The sequence below is a fragment of the Calypte anna genome, chromosome 23 (assembly GCF_003957555.1).
Source record: "Calypte anna isolate BGI_N300 chromosome 23, bCalAnn1_v1.p, whole genome shotgun sequence".
Lineage (NCBI taxonomy): Eukaryota > Metazoa > Chordata > Aves > Apodiformes > Trochilidae > Calypte > Calypte anna.
The window spans coordinates 1,361,449-1,380,916 of record NC_044268.1 but is presented as its reverse complement, the minus strand read 5'-3'; the positions used below and the strand labels follow the sequence as shown (position 1 = coordinate 1,380,916).

Genomic DNA, 19,468 nt, shown 5'->3' with positions numbered 1-19,468 from the left:
GAGCCTGTAGGGGGCGCTGCGCTGAGGCACCGGTGCCGGTAGGCGGTGCCGGTACCCGGTGGTGTGGGCGGGGCGAGGGCGGTGCCCGGCGGGGCCGGTAGGTGTCGCTGCACTGAGGCGGCGGGTGGGGCGGGGCGGACACGTCCGCCGGGCGAGCGGCGGGGCCGGGCAGGGCGCTGCGGCGCCATGAAGGACTGTGAGTACCGGCAGATCCCACCCGGGCTAACGGGGCAGGCTACGGGGACAGGTATCTCGTCACCTCCGTTAACTGCCGGCACGGAGCGATCCGCTGAAACCCGGCGGCCCCGGCGGAAATGGGAGGTGTTCCCCGGCCGCAACCGCTTCTACTGCGGCGGCCGCCTCATGCTCGCCCGGCACAGCGGCGTCTTCGCCCTCACCCTCGTCCTCATCCTCGCCACCAGCGGCCTCTTCTTCGCCTTCGAGTGAGTCCGCGATGCCGGGCCGGGGGCTGCGGGGTCCCGGGGTGTCCTCCCGCCCCCCTTCTGAGGGTCTCTGGTGTGTAACCCCCGTTCTAGGGGTCCTTCTGGTGGCCCCTCCGTTCCGAGGGTCTCTCTGGTGTGTGTCCCCTGCTCTGGGGGTCCCTCTGGTGTCCCCTGCTTGTTCTTGGGGTCTCCTCGGTGTGTCCCCCCCGTTCTGAGGGTCTCTCCGGTGTGTACCCCCGTTCTGGGGGTCGCTCTGGTGTCCCCTGCTTGTTCTTGGGGTCTCTCCGGTGTATCCCCTCCGTTCTGGGGGTCTCTCTGGTGTGTCCCCCCCTGTGATGGGCCCCCAGCCTCCCCTCCTTTCCCCCCTTTCCCTGCTGGGGTGAAGCCCCGTGTGGGCTCTGCCCCTCGGCTCATTCAGTTCTTGTCCCCCCTCTCTAAGTGGCCGCTGGCATCGCACCCGCGGTGGGTTGGGAGGGAGGGCAGTGGGCTCAGGGTGCACCTCTTCCTCCTCCATGGGAACCCTTCTGTCCATCCATCCGTCCATCCATCCATCCATTCCCTCTCCCTGCTACCCCCTCCCCAAAGCCATTCCCTCCACACAGCCCCCAGACCCACTTTGCCCGTCCCCTCTTGTGCAGGGGAAGCCCTGGACCTTGTTTGTTCAGCCGGGTTTCTGGAAGGTTTTTAACATTGTTAAGGTTTGTCCCTCTGGTCTCTAAATACACCCCCCGTCTCCCCACCCCCAGAGTCTCCCCTTCTGCTCCTGAGGAGGGAATCAGTCTGGAATTGCATCCAGGAGCCCCCCCAGGACTGGTGGGAGCAGCAGCGATAGTGTTAGTGTTCACCAGTGCTCCAGAAATGGTGAAATCCTTTGGGGTCCCGCCTTGAGGGGCTGTGCTGGAGCTCTGCTCCCCTCACTCATGGCAAGAGGGAGCTGCATTTCCCCTCTTCTTTTTGGAAATCTGTCTCGGGGAGGCTCCCAAGTGCACCCCAAGGCAGAGGAGACCAAGAGCACCCCGTTACATCCAGCCCGGAAAGCACACCATGGGTTAGTAACATCCCTGAGGGTTTCTGCCTTGGGAAGGGAAGGGACCTTGTTTTCCCTGCCGCTGTAGGATGCGGGGGGGTGGGAGGGGATGTGGATCACGGGCGTTATCTCAGAGAGTCTCAGGGTAAAGCTGCCCGAGCCTGCAGACGGCGAGCTGGAGGTATTTGATCGGATTAGAGGTTCTGAGAAGTCAGATGAGCTGAAGAGGCAGGCAGCTGCGGGAGTGGCAGCATCCCGTCGTGAAAACTCCTTTCTTAGTGTTTCTGCCAGGTTTCTCTGCTGGATCTGAAGCTCCCAGACTTCAGCTTCCCTCTCTCTTCTTGACGAGTCACTGTTTCTGGGTTGAAGATGCCCTGAGACTTTCCGAGTTGTTATTTTAGCAGTGTGCTTCTGTTGCATGTGTTTTGGTGATGTGCAGCAAACCCCTCTTGCCTGTCTGCTGTTTGGTTTTGGTTGGTTTTTCTTTGTTTTGTTTAATGCAACTTTTGCTTGCTCGACGGGGTGGAAAGTGGGATCCAGAGATTTTCCCAGAAAAGAGGTGACAACAAAGCTCCCATCTCTCATTTCAGAAACGTTTCAGTCCCTCCTTCAGGAGATGACCGAGGGGCTCAGCAACAGTGTTGAGCTAAAAGGTTTTTGTTCCTGGTGGCTGCTTTGTTCTTGACAGCTGAGCTTGGGAGTTGAAACAAAAGTTGCTTAATCCTCTCAAACTGCCTCGGCAGTGCTACTGAGATTTAACTCAGCCTGCAGACATCAGGACTGGAGCAGCTTGTGCTCTGGGTAATTATCAGAGCTGATAATAGCAAATCCCTCGAGGCAGAGGGCTCCAGCACTGTGCTGTGCTGAGAGCCCTGTTCCTTGCTCATCCCTCACTTGTCCTGCTGCAGGTGATGGAGCTGCCCTGGTGTGCAGAGTGCTGGTGGTGGTCCCCATCTGTGGGAAAACAGCCCCAGGTCGTAGTGCAGCCAGCCCGGGAGGAAGCATCCTCTGCTGGGGTCCCTGGTGGCTTGTCACAGTGGTGACAGTGCTGGAGGGCATCCTCCTCCAAACATCTGGTGTGCTGTGAAGGGCACACGAGTCATCCAGACAGCAGCAAAGCTGTGCTGAAGCAGAGCCAAGCTCCCTTTCAGCTTCATGTGTGGATGCAAACGGGGTGGTGTTCACACTGACTTTGGTCCCTGCTTGGCTTGGGGTGTTTCTTGATGCTGTTTCTTGGGGTGTTCTTGATGCTGTTCCTGTAGAAGGTGACCAGGCTTTGGGGCACATTTTTTAAACGCAATTCTGGGACATAATAAGGACAGAGAGGTTGTGTACAGGGCTTGTTCTGCTGATTTTGTGCAGAAGACCCTGGCTTCCCAGTGCCATTGCAGTATTTCCTGACCTCTTGCTGTTGCAGAGGTCTCTGAAAAGCAGCAGCACTTCAGCCAACCCCCCCCCTGATAATTCCTGGGGTGTAACATCAGCTCACAGCTGGTTCTGCAGCAATAGTTGGTAACTAGGGGGTGTTGTGTTTTTTTTCTTTCTTTCTTTTAACAGCTGCCCCTTCCTTGCCAGTCACCTCACCTTGGCTATCCCCATCATTGCAGCCATCCTCTTCTTCTTTGTCATCAGCTGCCTGCTCCAGACAAGCTTCAGAGACCCAGGTATCCTGCCCAGAGCCACCCCCAGTGAGGCAGCAGACCTGGAAAAGCAAATTGGTGAGAGTTCTGTTCCCTCTCCTGTGTCTGGCCCAGCGTGTGTCTCTGTGCCCATGTGTCTGCCACACGTGTTTCAGGCTCAGTGAGCCTCTGGATAAAAGACCAGAATATCAGCTCATGAGGTTTGACAGGCAGTGCAGCAGAGGGAGGATCTGCAGAGGTGCTTTTCCTTTCTTTTAGTCCCAGGTTATTTGCAGGCAAAGAGCTGTGCAGTGAATTCCTGCCCTCAGGATGACACCTGACTGGGCAGCAGCTCTGTGCAGAGCTCAGGGGATGGAGAGCTTGTGGCATCAGTGTCCTAAACACAAATATCAGTAGGGACTGGGTACCAGCAGCTCAGGGAGCACCTTCTCCCCCTTCAGAGTTCTGCTGCCAGGCTCTTGACAGAGCAGGAGTGCCTGTGCTGCTCCGTAGTGTTGCCTTAGTTACTGTAGATGTTGTCCAAACTCAGAGGAGCCTGACCTTGTAACGTTTTAAAACGTGTGGTGAGGACTTAGGATAATTAATTTAGGCTTTTTAAGATAATGATTTGCCATTGAGCCCGCTGTGCCCTCAAGGTGTTCTTTACTGTGATGGTTTCTCACAGCCTGCTGCTGTTTGTCCTCATCACCAGACTGCTGTGTCACGCTGCTCTGGTGGTGGCCAAGAAGATGGGGGCATCCAGGACCTCTGGACCTTCTTGATGTGACCTGGAGTAACAGATGCTTTACAAAACTCATGTGGGACAACTCGAAGCTGCCCTGCTGAAGGCAGTTGCAGGGCAGTAATTCTACATCTGACTAAACAGAAGAAAAAGGGTTTTAAAATACCCTGAGAGTGGTTACCCACGTTTCTATTTATAAATGCCCAAAGCAGTAATCTGGCTGCAGATGCTGCCTGATGTGCCAGCTGTTATTCTTAATATAATCTACTTAGTATCCTCTTAACATGCTCACTGTTGCATCCCTCTTGTCAGAGACTTCCTCCAAGTAGAAAAGCTGCTCCTTCAAGAGTGACTTAAATAAACAGCCCCCCCAGACTACAAATGTGCTGAAGGTTTTCTGGCTCACACTTCTGCTGAGCAGAGAAACAGTGTCCAGCTGCCAGTCCCCAGTGAATAAGGAAGAGCCAGGACATGCAGATGAGCCTTGTGGTGTCCCTAAAAATCCTCAATTTTGACCTGGAGGAGGATGAATCCTCTAGTGCTGCTGACAAGCACGTCACATTTCATAGGATCATCAAATCCCAAACTGGTTTGGGTTGGAAGGGACCTTAAAACTCTCCCAGTGCCACCCCATGGTCAGGGACACCTCCCACCAGCCCAGGGTGCTCCAAGCCCCATCCAACCTTGGACACTGCCAGGGATGGGGCATCAGTGAGGACTCATCAGATTGCCTGGAGCATTTGAGGCTTTGTTGTCCCTCCCTGCAGTGGAAATGAGTCCCTGGAGCCCAGCAGTGCCTCTGGCTCCTGCTGTGGGTTGGCAGCAGTGGGAGATGCTTCTGCTGAGGTCACCCTGGTTTCTGTGACTTGGATGCTTAGAGCAGAGGAGGAACCATGTGTGTGTTGACAGATTATATTGCCTCCTCATGCTGTGGTGCATCAGAGAGGCAGAGATGAGTTGGTGTTGCTGGGTACATTAACACTGCTGCTTTTATGCTCTTTCATTTATAAATTGCTTCACGTTCTCCAAGCACTAAGCAGATATTGCTGCCTCTTGGCAACCCAGCAGCCTTGCCATTGAGTAGACAAGGAGTGGGCATGAATAACACTGCAACGAGCTGACTGGAGTTCCTGCCTGCCCCCCCTGCCCCCAGTCCTGGGGGCTCAGCTGCCTCTTGGCTTTTGCCTTGGATCAGGAGGGCACGCGCCAGGAAGCGGCTCGGCGGTGGGAGCTGAGGGGGAGTCACAGGGCTTTGGGTTCCACCTGCCCCAGTCTGACTGTCCCTCCTGGCCCTCGCAGACAACATGGGCAACTCGAGCTACCGCCCGCCAGCCCGCACCATGGAGGTGGTCATCAACAAGTACGTGGTGAAGCTCAAGTACTGCTACACCTGCAAGATGTTCCGCCCGCCCCGCACCTCGCACTGCAGCGTCTGCGACAACTGCGTGGGTGAGTGCCCAGAGCAGGAAGGGGCTGAGAGCTCCTGGGTGTGTGATGGAGTGGGTTCATGTTCCTGGAGAGATTGCTTTTACTTCTGGTTAAAGGTTAGAAAGCGAGATGCTGAGTGGTCTTTGTTTTTTTTTCACTATTTAAATCAAAAGTAACACCCAGTGCTGTGGGGCAGTGCATCCAGGACTCTGTCTCTCACCTTCCTCTGGTTCTGGGATCATGGTGCTGTGAAATGCAGTTAAAGCTTCCACCAAACATGAGGTTTGCTTCAAGCTCCATGTTGCCTGTGGCCTTGCAGTGGTAGGGCCACCACCACAGATCCTGGTTGAGCTCTTATGTGTCCTCTCCCTGTACCCTCAGAGTGTGGTGGGGCAGGAGGGACTGCACAAAGACCTGAAGAAATGCCCCTGATGGCTCCATGCAGACAGGCACAGGAGTAGGGGAGCTGCAGGGTGGTTCTTGAACTGGCATGGAATTGGGGGACATCTGGGAGAGCTGACTCCTCCTGCCACTGCTCCTGGTTGTGATGTGGATGCAGAGGCTGTGCTTCCCCTGTCTTCTGGGGCAGCCTGAGGAGCCACCAACCTTCCAGCAGTCACAAAACCTCAAGGTTCTGGTTAAAGGAGGAAGTTTGGGAGTCACCAAGCATTATGTATTTGGAGTTGTCTGTGGGTGAGTGTGGCTCCTGAAGCAGCTGGGGCTGGGGCAGTGTTTGAAGAGGAGCAGTGGGTTCGTGTGGAGTGGGTTTTGATTGCTCTGCTGTCCCCTGCAGGACGGTCACTGCAAAGCTGAGCCCTTTCATTAGAAGTCAAAGGGGAGTGTTTTCAGAAACGCTGCAGCTGCCCTGGGTTCCCAGTCAGTTTCTGTGGTTTTAGAGGTGTATCTTTGTAACTTAGAAAATCATTTTCTGCCCTGAAGAAGGTGGTAGAGGAGGCACAGCTGACAGGCAGGGAGGCAGCAGCCAGGCCATGTGCACACCCCCAGTGCTGTTATGTGCTGGAAAAACTGCTGCACTTTGCCTGCTTTCTTTCAGTTTGAGTAACAGTAGATGGGACCAGTCACAAGGCTTTGGTGAGAGGGATGTTTTGGCCTCTGATGATAAAAAGGAGCATGCGAGCAGGCACCAGGGCTCTGCTGGCACTTCTTGCCAAGGTGCTGCTGCAGAGGGGTCTGTGCTCAGAGGTGTCTGGTCTCAGGGTGGTGGTTGACAGCTCGATTTGTAACTTCTGGTTTGGGAGGCTCAGCAGAGTCCATTACAAGGTGCTAGGAGGGCAAAGCCCTTACTGTGTCCCTTTGTTTCAGAGAGGTTTGATCACCACTGCCCCTGGGTGGGCAACTGCGTGGGGAAGCGCAACTATCGCTACTTCTACGCCTTCATCCTCTCCCTCTCCTTCCTGACAGCCTTCATCTTTGCTTGTGTTGTCACCCACCTCACTCTGCGTAAGTACAGAGGGTGCCAGCAGTGATGGGTGCTGTGTTCCTGCTCCCTGGGGCTGTGCTGGGTCACTTGGAGCATGGGGAGGGTCTGGTTGGTTTACCCCAGGCTTTCCAGCACTCATGGCCTGTATACAGGGGGTCTCAGACTACAGGGAACCACAGACACACCCTGCTCCTGGCTGCAGAGAGACCTTGGGTGCTGGTGAGGGGGTTATCCCCTCCAGAGCAAAGGAGCTGGTGGGTACATCTGCTTTTAACCTTGTCTGATAGCCCCAGATCTCCTGGAGCTGTGTCTGTGCTGACATTCCTGCAGAGTTACAGCCTGCAGCTGGTTCTTGGGCAGCCAGGCAGATCCATGTGGCCCACAGGGTGGTGGCTGTGTGCTCAGGAGGGAAGGGTTGGCTGGAGGTGCAAAGCTGCCTGATGGGGGGTGTTCTTCTTTGTTCTGTTCTGCTTTGCAGGCTCTCAGAGGGATGGGTTTCTCAACACTCTGAAGATGACACCTGCAAGATATCCTTCTGATGGCATCAGCTGCTCAGGCTGTGGAGCTTGGAGTGTAACAGAAACACAGCCACCACTCTGTAGGGTCACCTTGCTGTCCTTGCCACAACTTAATTTAGTCCCCTAGCTGCCTGGCTGGGACAGACAGGCATCTCATCATCTCTAGACTGATAACATGTCAACTGATAACATCACCAAACGGGGAAGACCTTTAATTCCTTATTTTCTTCCCTGCCAGGGGCTAAGGGTGACAAAACTTGTTTCCCCGTTTGCAAATTGAGATGAAAAAGGAAGCAGCTGGGCCCTGCTGGATGCCTCTGGAATAGCACAGGGAGTGGGAAGGTTGCTGGCATGTTCTAATGGCCCAGTGCTTGTGGTGGCAACACTTAGCTACCAAAACAGTCCTCTGCCTCCCCTTGCAAGATGATTTTGTACCCTGAGACTTCCTTGACTTTTGTTTCACTGTGCTGGAGCTGGTGATTTGTTTTTTCTCAGTCTGGTCTATTTTGGGCCTCTCAGGTTTTCACACTTATTTAGTTGCCTCCAACCTGACGACGAACGAAGATGTAAGTACCTGGGCACTTGTCCTGCTGTAGGGCTGGCCCTGCTCCTTCCTGAGCAGAGGTGAGGCTTGCAGGAGCTCCTGGCTGCCTGCCCTGGTGCAGTATCTCAGTGAGGCACTCTGCCTGTGATAATGCACTGCAGAACAAACCTCCCCTGCCCGAGGCATTAGGGCTGTAGTTTCAGGTAGGTGAAGGGGGGGGGGAAGCAGCACACAGCAGCAGGGGACTCAGCAGTGACAGGCTGTTGGAAGGGTCACGTGTGTGGTTTTTCCAGTCTGCATGTGGCTTTGCTTAAAATTAGGAGTTCTGAGATTAGAAAAAGACAAGTTATCCCCAGAGATTTGTTTGGGTGTCAGCGTGGGATGTGGGTGATCTTAATTCAGCATCCTGCATAACCACAGGGTTTCCTCTGAGACCCTGGGCAAGTCCCTTTGTCTCTGGAAGTTCCTCTTGTCTAACAGACAGATAATGTGCAGGCGTCTCCTGCTGAGACTGCTCTCACACTCTGGGGTGCCTGCAGGCTCCTGGGGCCAAACGAGTGCCCTGAGCAGCTTGTACAGAAAAGCAGGATCTGTCTGCTCCTCAGCAGGAATCAAAATTCACCCTTCTGGCCAGAAGTACTTGTTAACCTTGCTGGAAGCTCCCAGCACTGCAGAAAACAGGTTCACTTCCCCTTCCCCCCTTCTTTCTTTTTTTTTTTAATTTTAATTTATCCCCTTTTCCACCTTTCTGTCACATTGAGGTGTTGGGAGAAGCAGGCAGGGCTGTAAGTGAAGCTACCAGGGGTAACCTCCATGGTGCTGAGAGCAGCAGCCCCACTGCCTCTCTGGCCCTGTGTCCAACCTTGAGTGGGGAGGGGAAGCAGAAAAACAACAGGAGGAAACGTGGTGAATGGTTGGCTGCAGCCAGGGGCCTGAGGCCAGGTACAGCATCTGCCCCTCTGTGGGTGCCAACACTTTGATGTCACCAGGGTTTCAAAATCAGAGTCCCAGTGGCAGCTGCTCAGGGTGGGGACAGATGAGATTGTTTCCTCCCTGCTGCAGCCTGGGAATCCCCTTGCTGTTTGTTTAGCCTGAGAGGTCCAGGAGGGACCTTGAGCTGAGGGCCCTGCTCTGGTGAGCTTCCAGCCTAGGAGAGAACAAGGAGAAGAATGAGGGGGAGGAGGAGGAGGAAGAGGAGAAAGAAGGGGAGGAGAAAAAGGAGGAGGAGGAGGCTGGTGTTGGATGGTGACACTGAGTCTGGCAGCATGGGGAGGTTGCAGGTTTGGAGTCTCAGCTGCAAGGTTGAACCTCAGAGGCAGGAGCAGCACCTTGCTGTCTCCTCTGGCTGCCTTCCTGCAGCTGTTTGGTGAAGCAAGGAGAGGGAGGTCATTTGCAGTAAGAGAGAAGCCTTCCACCTCTTGAGCAAGGCTTTGAACCAAGTCCATTATCATGTAATTACCTGCTCTCCCATCTTCCCTGTCTGAGTCTGCCTCTTCCATTTGCCTTTCAGATCAAAGGGTCCTGGTCAAATAAGAGGGGCTCAGAGTTTGCCAATCCCTACAGCCATAAAAGTATTCTCACAAACTGCTGTGCAGTGCTCTGTGGACCATTCCATCCCAGGTAAGAGACTTGGAGCACCACAGTGTTGGGAATTGCATCCTGCTCTGTGAGGAGCCTCGGGAAGGATGGATTTGTCACCAGTCAGGAGAGTCTGGGTCAGCACAGAGACAACAATGATGATGGGGAAACAGTTTCCCAGTCCCTGCAGAAAAATGTGTGCAAGGAGGAGATGTAACTTGCTTTGAGTTTGATGAGTTCAGGTCACTTAAAATTGTTTTGTGGAGTTGGTGGGTTGCACATCCTGCAACTCAGTAAGAGGAAAATCATGGCAGCAAAGAGCTCAGCAGGAGTGGTAAAGCCCAGGAGTGGCAGCACCTCAGAACCTTTGTTATTCCTCCTGTACTCTGAGGCTCAATCCCTGCAGCAAGCAGGATGCAGAGATCCTGGGGTTTGCCAGCACTCAGCTTCTCTGCAAAGCCCAGCAGTGTCCCACCAGCTCTGCTTCCCACCCCCTTCACCTACCTGAACTGAACACAAGGGCAAAGGCAGCAGCTGAATGCAGATGTGAGGAGGTTTTGGTCTGGCACAGGGCAGCAGCAGCAGCTCAGGATTCTCCCTGCTTTGTCACAAGAGGGTGCAGTTGGGCAGAGTCTTGTGTGGGATTTGGAGGTGCCTCAGTGCCAGTGCTGCCATTCAGAGGTGGTAGATCTGCAGATTCAGGCAGCTGAGCTGTTTGCTGGCAGGTTGTGGGGTGAGAAGTGCTTCACTCCCAATTCATTCCTCTTTCATGTTGTGAAGACCTTTTGCCAGTTCTCATTTGGGTTTGTGGTGACCCAGAGCTGTAACTGCCTGTCTGGTGGCTGCTGTGATAAGTCTGTGGTTTCTCTCAGAGTTTTCCACCAGCTCCTGCCTGTGCAGCTCCCACGGGGAGAGCCCTCAGCACCTCGTGAGCTCCCGTCTCCATGGAGTCTTCATTTCCTCAACTCCTCTCCCTTCCAAACTTCTCTTTTCCAGTTTGATAGACAGAAGAGGATTTATCCAGCCAGATGTTGGGACCCCCTCCAGTCCTAAGAGTGAAATCCCTTCCTTTGGAGCCAAAACTGACACCAGCATGGTAGGAGGCATCCCCTAGCAGTGCTGTGATGTAGCCCAGTGCCTGCTGTGCCTGCACCTCACTCCAGCCACTACCTTCCCCTCTTAACATCTCCTCAGCCTCAGGCAGGACAGCCACCTGCTGCAGAGCTGCCAAAGACTCAGTTGAGCCATATGTTGCCTTTTTTTTTCTTCTTCTTTTTTTTTTTATATATATAATTTATTTATTTTTGTTTATTTGTTTCACTGTGATGTGGCCTGTCTGGACTTTCAACAGATAGAGCCCAACTGCATGCAAGACCCTCAGGCTCGTGCAGAAAGCAGGGGGGGCCCTGCTGGACCCAGGAAGCAGATAGATTTGGGGAGCCCCCAGCACTGCTCCAGGGGGGGGTCACTTTGTTTCCTGCTGGGGGTAATGAGCTGGGCCAGGGGTGGAAGGTGGAGACTTAGAAATGGTTCCTGCTCTGAGCTGGGCTGTCACACCTTGTCTCCTGGTGGCACAAGTCCCCTGGTGTCCCTGTTGTCTCCATGAACATCTCGTGCTCCCCTGTGCTGATGTGAAAGGGCTCTTCTGTCTCTCTCACCCTGGAGCAGCTTTTCTTCTCCAGAAGCTGCTGTGCCTTGGGAAGTTGGGGCTATTTAACTGGGAGGACTCTGATCCCAGCAGACATGGGAACTGGGTAGATGTCCCAGCTCCTCTTGACCCTATTTTCAGGTTGCTCACTGAGCATGGTGCTGGAGAACTTTGTGTTTTGGCCCTACCAAGTCAGGAAGACAACATTCTGCAGCAAGGCCACGGGTCAGGGTGACACTTCTGGCAACAGGGAAGAAGGAACACGCAGCATTCCTTGGCTCTCATCACAAGGTGCTGGCAAGGCTCCAGCTGTAGGATCTTTAGGAACCTGAGCTGGCCAGGAGAACCTGGGTTTGTCCTGTCAGCAGGAGACCAAAAGGCAGCAGAAAAATATGTGAATTCCTGCAGGTTGCACCCTTCCCAGGGGGAGTTTCATAGAGGAAGCAGTGAGCAGGTGCTGGTCTCTGGTAACCCCACGCTGTCCTCTCCTGGGTTTCTGGCCAGTAGATGAGGGCAGGGCTGTCCCCAGCACCTCAGGAGCCATTCCTGTGGGCTTGGCCTCGTCACTCAGTGCTGCAGAGCCAGGGAGAGCCAGGCTGAGCAGCCAGCTCAGCCTCACCAGCACTGGAGTGTGCACAGGGGAGAGTCACAGACCTTGTTAGCAATACTTGAATCCTCTTATTAAAAGCTGCTGGATATTTTTTGCACAATTTGTAGATTTTTTTGGTTTTTAGGTTGTTTTTTTTCTCTATGCAGAACATTTTCTATTCAGTGCAGGTAGGGGCATCCACGTTAGCACCAGGGCAGAGGCTTCCAGCCTTGTGTGTCAAGCTGCCTGCTCAGGTCAGACACAGGTATTTCAGCCTGGGGCAGAGGCAGCAGATCTCTGGGCTCAGCCTGTCCCCTCCAAACTCACCAGCATCTTGCTCTGCACGTGCTGTGAGTGACTGCACCAGCTCTGGGGCACAGCACAAGCTTCCTCCAGCCTTACCTGTCTGGCTGGCAGCACAGAGACATCAGAGACTTTTTTTGCTGTGGCCACCAATCTACCTTCCCCTCTGCAAAGAGCTGAGGTGAGAGCACCATGGTGGCACCTCAGTTTCTACCTGGATCCTAGCAGATGGGCCCTCACCTCCCTGGGAGGCTCCTGCTGGTGCTGTGTGGCCACTCCAGCCCCACAGCTTGGTGCCAGCTGACAGGCCCAGTGCTTTAGTCCATGTTGCATCCAGAGAGACCACCCTGCCCTTCCCTCCCTGCTTCTCCTTGCAGGGATGTCCCCAGGGGCTTTGTCCCTGCTGTGGAGCTGTACAGAGAGGGTCTGGTGCTGGGGAGTGAGGAGCAGTGTGGGGTCTGTGATCAGGAGCCAAATCCCTTCCTGTTTTTATCTAAACCCTGGTTCCTTTGTTACTCGTCACAATAAAATTCTATTTTTAAAGAGTTAATTGCTTGGATGATTATTTTATTCCTTTGAGGCAGAAGAGGGCAGGTGTCTCAGTGCTCAGCAGCCATCAGGGGGCAGTTAGACTCTGGTGTTGGCTCCCACAGCCTCCTGCAGGAACGGGGCTGGTGCTGCCATCACCCTGCTTGGAGCAAAGGGATTTTTCTGCCCCACGTCTCCAGGCTGGGCAGGGTCTTGTCCTCTCCCTGGTCCCCTTCCCACAGAAGCTGTCACCCGAGTGTCCTTTCCTCACCCACCTCCCTCATTCCTGGGCTGTGCTGTGCCCCTGTGGTCCCTGCCAGCAGATGTTGAGGTTTGTAACCTCTGGTGTCTTCTCCAGGAGGACGCCTGCCAGGACTTTGCCATTTCCTGCGCAGCCTGATGGGATTTGCCCCCTCCTTGGATGTTAGTCCTGCTTTCTGAGGGTTAGCTGGTAAGAAAGTGCTTTCTTCTCCTCATCATCCACTCCAGTGACCCCATCTCATCTCCACTGCATGAGCAGCTCTGTCCATCACCCTCCAGCTGTGCAGACATCCACGTGTCCTGTCCCTCCCACCAGCATCCCATGGAAGAGAGGGATTCTCTCAGCTTTGTGCTGGGACAAGGTTTCTAATCCCAATCCAAATGGATTTCTAAGATGACCTGCTCTGTGGTTTGGGCAACCCCTCCTTTCCCTCCCCTCTGCCTGTTTTTTTCTCTCTGTACCACCAAGTTCCTCCTCTGATATGGTCAGTTCCTTCCAAAGCCCATTGCAACACATCCCTGCTTCACCTCTGGGCTGGGGGTGCCCCTCACCCTCTCTGCAGCTCCCCACGAGCTCCTCCCTGCTCAAGCCCTGGTGGAAGGTTCCCAACACTCCCCTCCATCCTGCAGTCTCCCCTTTCTGCCACCAAACCTGGGTGCTCCCCACTGCTCCCTCATCACAGAACCCTTGAATGCCATCTGGGAAGCGATGTCAAGGATCATCTGCTCCAGCCCTTCTGATGTTGTTTATAGGAGATATCCCAGCACCCTGAGATCTCCAACTTTCCTAAGTGCGGGGGAATCCACCCCTTCCCTGGGGACCATTCCAATCCCTTGGAATCCAGCTTTCCTCTGGTGTCCCATGGGAATCTCCCCAGGAGCCACTCGTGCCCATTGCCCCTTGGCTTGTCCATGGCCACACGGAGTCCCCATCTTTGCAGCCATCTTCAAGCACCGGGCCCTGGGCACAGGGGTCCCCTGAGCCTTCTCAAGGCTGAACAACCCCACTTTTCTCTTCTGTATTTCTGTTTTTCACTCCTGTATTTCTGCTGCTAACCTCTTTCTCTTCTTCCTTCCTCCTCTCCCTCACTCCAGTACCAGGAGCCCTGACAGCCTGCAGCCCCCTGCCCCTCGTGGAGCACCCTGTGGGCAGCACCCAAGCCTCCAGCCATGACCACCACCAGTGCCTCTGCTCCCCAGGGCTGTGTGCCTGCACCTTCCTCCCTCCTGGAACAAGAGAGGGGGGAAAGCAGCCGTGCACAAGGGATAAAAAAATCTTTCCCACTCCCTCTCCAGGAGCCAGGGAGCCCGTGGGTTCCAAGCTCAAAGCCATAGAGCCCTCCCACCCCAGTGCAATAACCCCAGGTACTGCTGGCTCCTAGCTGAAGCCACCAGGGTCACCCCTGCCAGCAGCAGCCTGCCCTCCCCCTCCCAATATGGGGGTCTCCCCTGCTGTAGATGCTGGGAGGCAGCAGGCAGCATTCTGGTGGGTTTGGGAAACCAGCAGGCATCACGCCAGCACCTTCCCAGCTGAGCTGGTGGCATCCCAGCCCTGTTCCCACCAGCCCTGCTCCAAGCTGTCTCCATCCACCCCAGGACTCTGCAGACAGGAGTCAGGGTGTGCTCAGAGCTGACCCTTGCAAACCACCCCTGGCCAGCTCCCCCTTTCCTCTTTTGTCTTAGCACAGTTCTAGTTTTAGGGGAAGGGGCTCAAGCCCTACAGCACCTTGACCTGGAGTGTCCAGCACCAACTCCTCCCACTGCTGGTGGCCAAGCTGGGCAGCCAGGTCTATGCCCCAGCCCAGCATAGAGCCCAGTAGGATTCACCATCTATTTATGCTTTTTACTTTTGTAACAAATAAAAGTTTCTCCTATTTCTGCCAGTGTCTGGCTGCTGCTCCACTGCTGGGGGGGAGCTGCTCGTGCCTGGACACGCTGGTGCTGCACAGAGGGACACAGCCCAGGAGCTCCCTAAAAACTCACAAGCCATGGCCATGGGGCAAGTGTCAGTCTCCTGTGGCTCTGAGCCCTGCTGTGTGGTGGGGAGGGTGTGAGCTGGGGGTCAGGGAAGATGGGCAAGGCCTGCAGAATTCATCCCCCACTGAAGTGCTGGGAGCTCCCAGCAGTGTCCTGGGAGAGGCAGGGCTGGATGGGTGGGGAGAGGGTGGCTGGGGGAGATGGGAGCATCCTCCAAGTGCTCCAGCATCCCCCTCCAGTTTGGCTTATGGGACACGAGATGGGTGCTGGCAGCTCCCCCTGGGGCTGGTATCTGTCTCTCTGGGGCTGGTATCCCCCTCTCCAGGGCTGGTATCTGTCTCTCTGGGGCTGGTATCCCCCTCCCCATGGATGGTATCCCCCTCCCCATGGATGGTATCCCCCTCTCCAGGGCTGGTGTCCCTCTCTGCACCTTTTGGTGCTGCTCTCTGGGGTCCGGGGCACCCACTGGTGTTCCGTGGAGTGATGCTGTGGCCGAGCTCACTCCCAGTGATCTGAGGCTCTTCCCTTCACCCCTCCCGCTGATGTTTCACGGAACCGGTCGAGCAGAACGTTTCCAAGCTTCCTTTCAGCCCAGCACAACCAAAATTTGGCAGCAGCTCAGCCCCCTTCGGCAGGAGCTGCCAGGGCTGAGCCTCCTGTCCCACTGCAGGGGGGTCCCATGGGAGTCGGGGGTCCTGCAGGGGCCGGGGGGGATCCCCTCATGGGGCTCTCTGGGAGAGGATCAAACAGCTCCAAAAGAGAGGAGCTGGCACAGGACCAGCCCCAGGTCCTGGGCAGGTGGGGAGGGTCCCGCTGGGGCTGGGGGCTCCAGGCACACCCCCCCCACTCCTCTGACCCCACACACTTTGGTCCTTGGAGGGGTGCTGGCTCCAGCCTGATTCCCACCGGGAATTGTCACCTGGCATTTTTTCCAAGGGAAAAAAGTTGCTTTAGAGGGCTGGGGACATCGGGCTGTCCCCTCAGCCCCCTCTGTGGGGACTTTTGGGCCCTGTGGGTCTGTGGCTTCCTCACTGCACCTCATGTGCCCTGCAGAGGGTGGGAGACGGGAAGGGATCTCCCTGTTCCTTTGGGAATTGCCTGTTCCCAGCTGGGCGGGGTGGATCCTGATCCCCCGGGGCAGGAGCTGGAATCTCCGGGGGGTGGTGATGGATGTGACCCCTCCCCGGGCAGGGGGACCCCAGACCAACCACACCCCCCGGAGTGAGGGAGGGGGGGCGAGTAGCCCCGACCCCCCCTTTGCCATGGTGGGGAGGGAGCCTTGTGGGTGGGCAAAGCATCCTCTGGGTCTTTCATCAGAGAATCACGGAATAATTCGGGTTGGAAGGGACCACTAAAGGTCACATCCAACCCCCAGCACCCATCCCCGGGGGACCCGACGGGGAGGGGACACTCCCAGCCTCGGGTGACACATGGTGCCGTTTGGAAAGATGAGTAAAAGCAACAAGTCACGATGATAAAACGATATCGAATCAAATTAGAAAAACAAAAAAAAAAAGAAATACCAACTTACTTTTTTTTTTTTTTCTTTCCTTGGCGGGGTGCCCGCCCCACCCTGCCCTTCCCGCACAGCTCCCGCACGGCAGATAAGAGCCCAGGAGGATTCTCCAGCGTGTGGCAACAAGCTGGAGCAGGTTGAGAGTGAAACTGCAGCGCAACACCAAGCGCTGATCCTAATCGGGGCGGTGTGGTTCCACCGCCGGCTCAGCACCCACGGCTGGGTCGTGTTAACACAAACAAAAAAAAAACCCTAAAAATGTGGGTTTTTTCTTTCTCAAAACCCAGCTCCCCCCTTCCCCCCCCATTCTTCAGGTGGAGGTGAGCGAGGTCCCTGTTGAGCTGCTGGGGGGGAGGTTGGGGTGGGGAAGCGGAGGTGAGCGGTGTGTGTGAGGTTCAGACGGGCTCGGGGGGTCCCTGCTGGCACCCAGGGAGGTTTCCCCGTCCCGGAGGTTTCGGGGGGGGTCAGCCCGATCCCGTCACGGGGCAGCTCAGAGGCTCCGGGCCATGGTGCACAGCTTTGGGGCGGTCCCTGCCGCGGGCTGAGCCTCTGCCTCGGTTTCCCCAGCTGTGGGAATACATACCTGCCCATCAAGCCCTCGCAATTACCAGCGGAGTTAATCACCATATAAAAACGACAGTGATAGGACTTTTTTTTTTTTTTTTTTTATGGGAGGGGGGAAGGAGGAGGAACCCATTTTTTACGAGCTGACACACCCCGTGCCCCATTTCTTTGGGAGTGGGAAGAGCTGAACGCTGCCGGGTCCCTGCCTACACCCCCCTCCCCCCAAATGCTGATCCATCCCAGCCCCTTCCCAACACTTTTAGCAGCGGGATGGGGGTTCTCTGTCCTGGGGTGGGTGTTGGCTGTGAGAACACCCCCGGGGTGCTGCACCCAACACCAAACCTTCCCCAAGGGGCCATTTTTTGGGGGGGAGGGGAGGTAGGGCGTTGGCCGCCCCTTTCGCCCCTTCCCCAGCACCCATGGGTGATGATGATTCACGGCAATTTTCCTTTTAAGGCTGGGCACGGCGGGGAGGAAGCAGAGAAGGAGGAGGAGGAGGAGAAGGAGGAGGAGGAGGCCACTCCTTCAGCCTCGCTGGCTCCTCCCGCTCTCGCTCGAGGCTCCGAGGCTCAGCCAAAACCGAATCCCGGCGCTGGGGCTCAGCAGAGGCTCCGACGGCTCCCGGCCCCGCTCCTCAGCCAAGCGTCTGCCCTGCCCGTGCCCGAGGTCTCAGCCATGGCAAGAAACCACCAAGTGCAGAAGGCCAAGTTGGCCGAGCAGGCCGAGCGTTACGAGGACATGGCGGACTTCATGAAGGCGGTGGTGGAGCACGGGGATGAGTTGTCCAACGAGGAACGCAACCTCCTCTCCGTCGCCTACAAGAACGTGGTGGGGTGCCAGCGCTCGGCGTGGAGGGTGATCTCCAGCATCGAGCACAAAACCGAAGAGGGGGATGACAAAGCTCAGCTGGTCAACGAGTACAGGGAGAAGGTGGAGAGGGAGCTGAACGGCGTCTGCAAGAACGTCCTGAACTTGCTGGACAAGTATCTCATCAAGAAAGCCACCGACGCCGAGAGCAAGGTCTTCTACCTGAAGATGAAGGGCGATTATTTCCGATACTTGGCCGAGGTGGCCATCGGGGACAACCGCAAGACGGCGATAGACAACGCCCAGCAAGCCTACCAAGAGGCCATGGACATCAGCAAAAAGGAGATGCAGCCCACGAACCCCATCCGCCTGGGCTTGGCCCTCAACTTCTCCGTCTTCCACTACGAGATCGCCAACGCCCCCGAGCAGGCCATCTCCCTGGCCAAGACCACCTTCGACGAGGCCATGGGGGACCTGCACACGCTCAGCGAAGACTCCTACAAGGACAGCACCCTCATCATGCAGCTCCTCAGGGACAACCTCACGCTATGGACAGCCGAGTGCGCCGGAGAAGACGGCGGCGAAGCTGGAGAAGAACCCAAGAACTGAATGGCCCCCGTGGAGCTGGGGACCCCCCCCCATCCCCTCCAGTCCCTCCAGCACCAAGTCATGGTTTAAATTGGTTGGGTTTTGTTTTGCTTTTTTTTTTTTTTTTTTTGTTTTGTTTTGGTTTTGGTTTTTTGGTTTTTTGTTTTGTTTTGTTGTTTTATTTCGTGGGGGGGGGAGGAGGGAAGGGAAGGTGTCTTGGCTCCGCCATGGCCTCCCCTGCCTGGATGCCAGGGGGGGGCCGTGTGTGGTGTTTGCTGGGTGGCTTCGGCATCTCCCCCCCCCTCCCCTCTCCCCATTTTCTGCTGCGGGGAGGGGGAAAAGAGGGTGAGAGGGTGAGAGGGGTGCCTCCAGCCTGGAGGGCTGCCCCCCCCGCCCATCCCACTAATTTAACATTTTGGGGAGAGGGGGGGAGCATGTGCCAGCTCCAAACCCCACATCCCGGAGGGCTGGAGCCGTAACGGGAGGAGGTGACGGGCTGGGCTGGGACGAGGGGGGGTCCGGGCAGACCCCCAGCCCAATGGGGGGGTCACGTTTTGCCAAAGCCTCTGTGCGTCTCCAATAAACCTGCATCTCCTGCATGACTGCCTCTGGTCTGCTTCATCTCTCCCCTGAGCACGTGTCCAGGCAGCTCCTGCTGCTCCCAGAACACCCCCCCAGCCCCCCCCAGACTCCCCCAAAATCCACAGCACCCATTTCACTGCTCCCAACACTCCCCCCCTGATCCCAGCAGAGGGGGGGGCTCAGGGTGCCCCATGGAAGGGTTTGCTGGGTGGGCTCCCCTTTGGTGGAGAAGGTGTTTGGGCTTTGAGGACTCCCAGCACTATGGGGGACACTGAGGTCCCCAACCCCACAGTGTGGGGGGGGGGTGGTGTCCCCAACCTTTCCATGCAAACCCACGGTGGTCCCCAGACCCTCTCCCCAGGTGTCACCCCGCACCTCCTGCTCTCCTCTACATCCAAGGGGGGGTGGGGGGGGTGGTTCCCCTAAAGCATCCTTGGAGTGACATGGGGACAGCCCTGGGGTGTCACTGGGATGGGGACATCCCTTGGTGAGGTCTTGGACGTGCTGGGTCGGGAGAAAGCTCAGCACTTCTGGTCCTGGCTCCCGGCCACGGTGCAGGGTGCAGCTCCCCCTCCCTCCCTCCCACCCCGCTCCGCGCCAGCACGAGTTTCGACATGAAAAAAAATAATTACAATAAAATACAGTCATGGCACCCTGGGCTATGAGCTCATCAGCCCCAGCAGGGCTGGGCAGGACTCGGCCTTTGATGGGAAACACCGGGGTGCCGGGAGGAAACGCTCCCTGACTCAGGAGGTGCCGCCCCGG

General features: G+C 56.2%; 2 protein-coding genes across 6 annotated transcripts; both read left to right on the top strand.

Moving 5' to 3' along the window:
* The first annotated feature begins 139 nt into the window (after positions 1–139).
* On the top strand, positions 140–14,546 carry ZDHHC18 (zinc finger DHHC-type containing 18). 4 transcript variants are annotated; one of them, XM_030464466.1, is made up of 10 exons: positions 140–443; positions 3,028–3,188; positions 5,131–5,280; positions 6,583–6,720; positions 7,179–7,227; positions 7,682–7,784; positions 9,273–9,382; positions 10,337–10,436; positions 12,767–12,859; positions 13,765–14,546. In XM_030464466.1, the coding sequence occupies exons 1-9, from the start codon at positions 187–189 to the stop codon at positions 12,806–12,808; spliced, it is 1,110 nt and encodes a 369-aa protein (XP_030320326.1). In that variant the 5' UTR covers positions 140–186; the 3' UTR covers positions 12,809–12,859; positions 13,765–14,546. The 4 variants fall into 4 exon arrangements, with proteins under 4 accessions (XP_030320326.1, XP_030320328.1, XP_030320325.1 ...); XM_030464468.1 differs by lacking the exons at positions 12,767–12,859; positions 13,765–14,546 and adding an exon at positions 10,696–12,430 and having other exon boundaries at positions 3,103–3,188; XM_030464465.1 differs by lacking the exons at positions 12,767–12,859; positions 13,765–14,546 and adding an exon at positions 10,696–12,430.
* Positions 12,992–18,207, top strand: SFN (stratifin). 2 transcript variants are annotated; one of them, XM_008501544.2, is made up of 2 exons: positions 12,992–13,018; positions 17,426–18,207. In XM_008501544.2, exons 1-2 carry the CDS (start codon positions 12,992–12,994, stop codon positions 18,140–18,142), a joined length of 744 nt encoding a protein of 247 aa, XP_008499766.1. In that variant the 3' UTR covers positions 18,143–18,207. The 2 variants fall into 2 exon arrangements, with proteins under 2 accessions (XP_008499766.1, XP_008499767.1); XM_008501545.2 differs by lacking the exon at positions 12,992–13,018 and having other exon boundaries at positions 17,273–18,207.
* Positions 18,208–19,468: the final 1,261 nt, after the last annotated feature.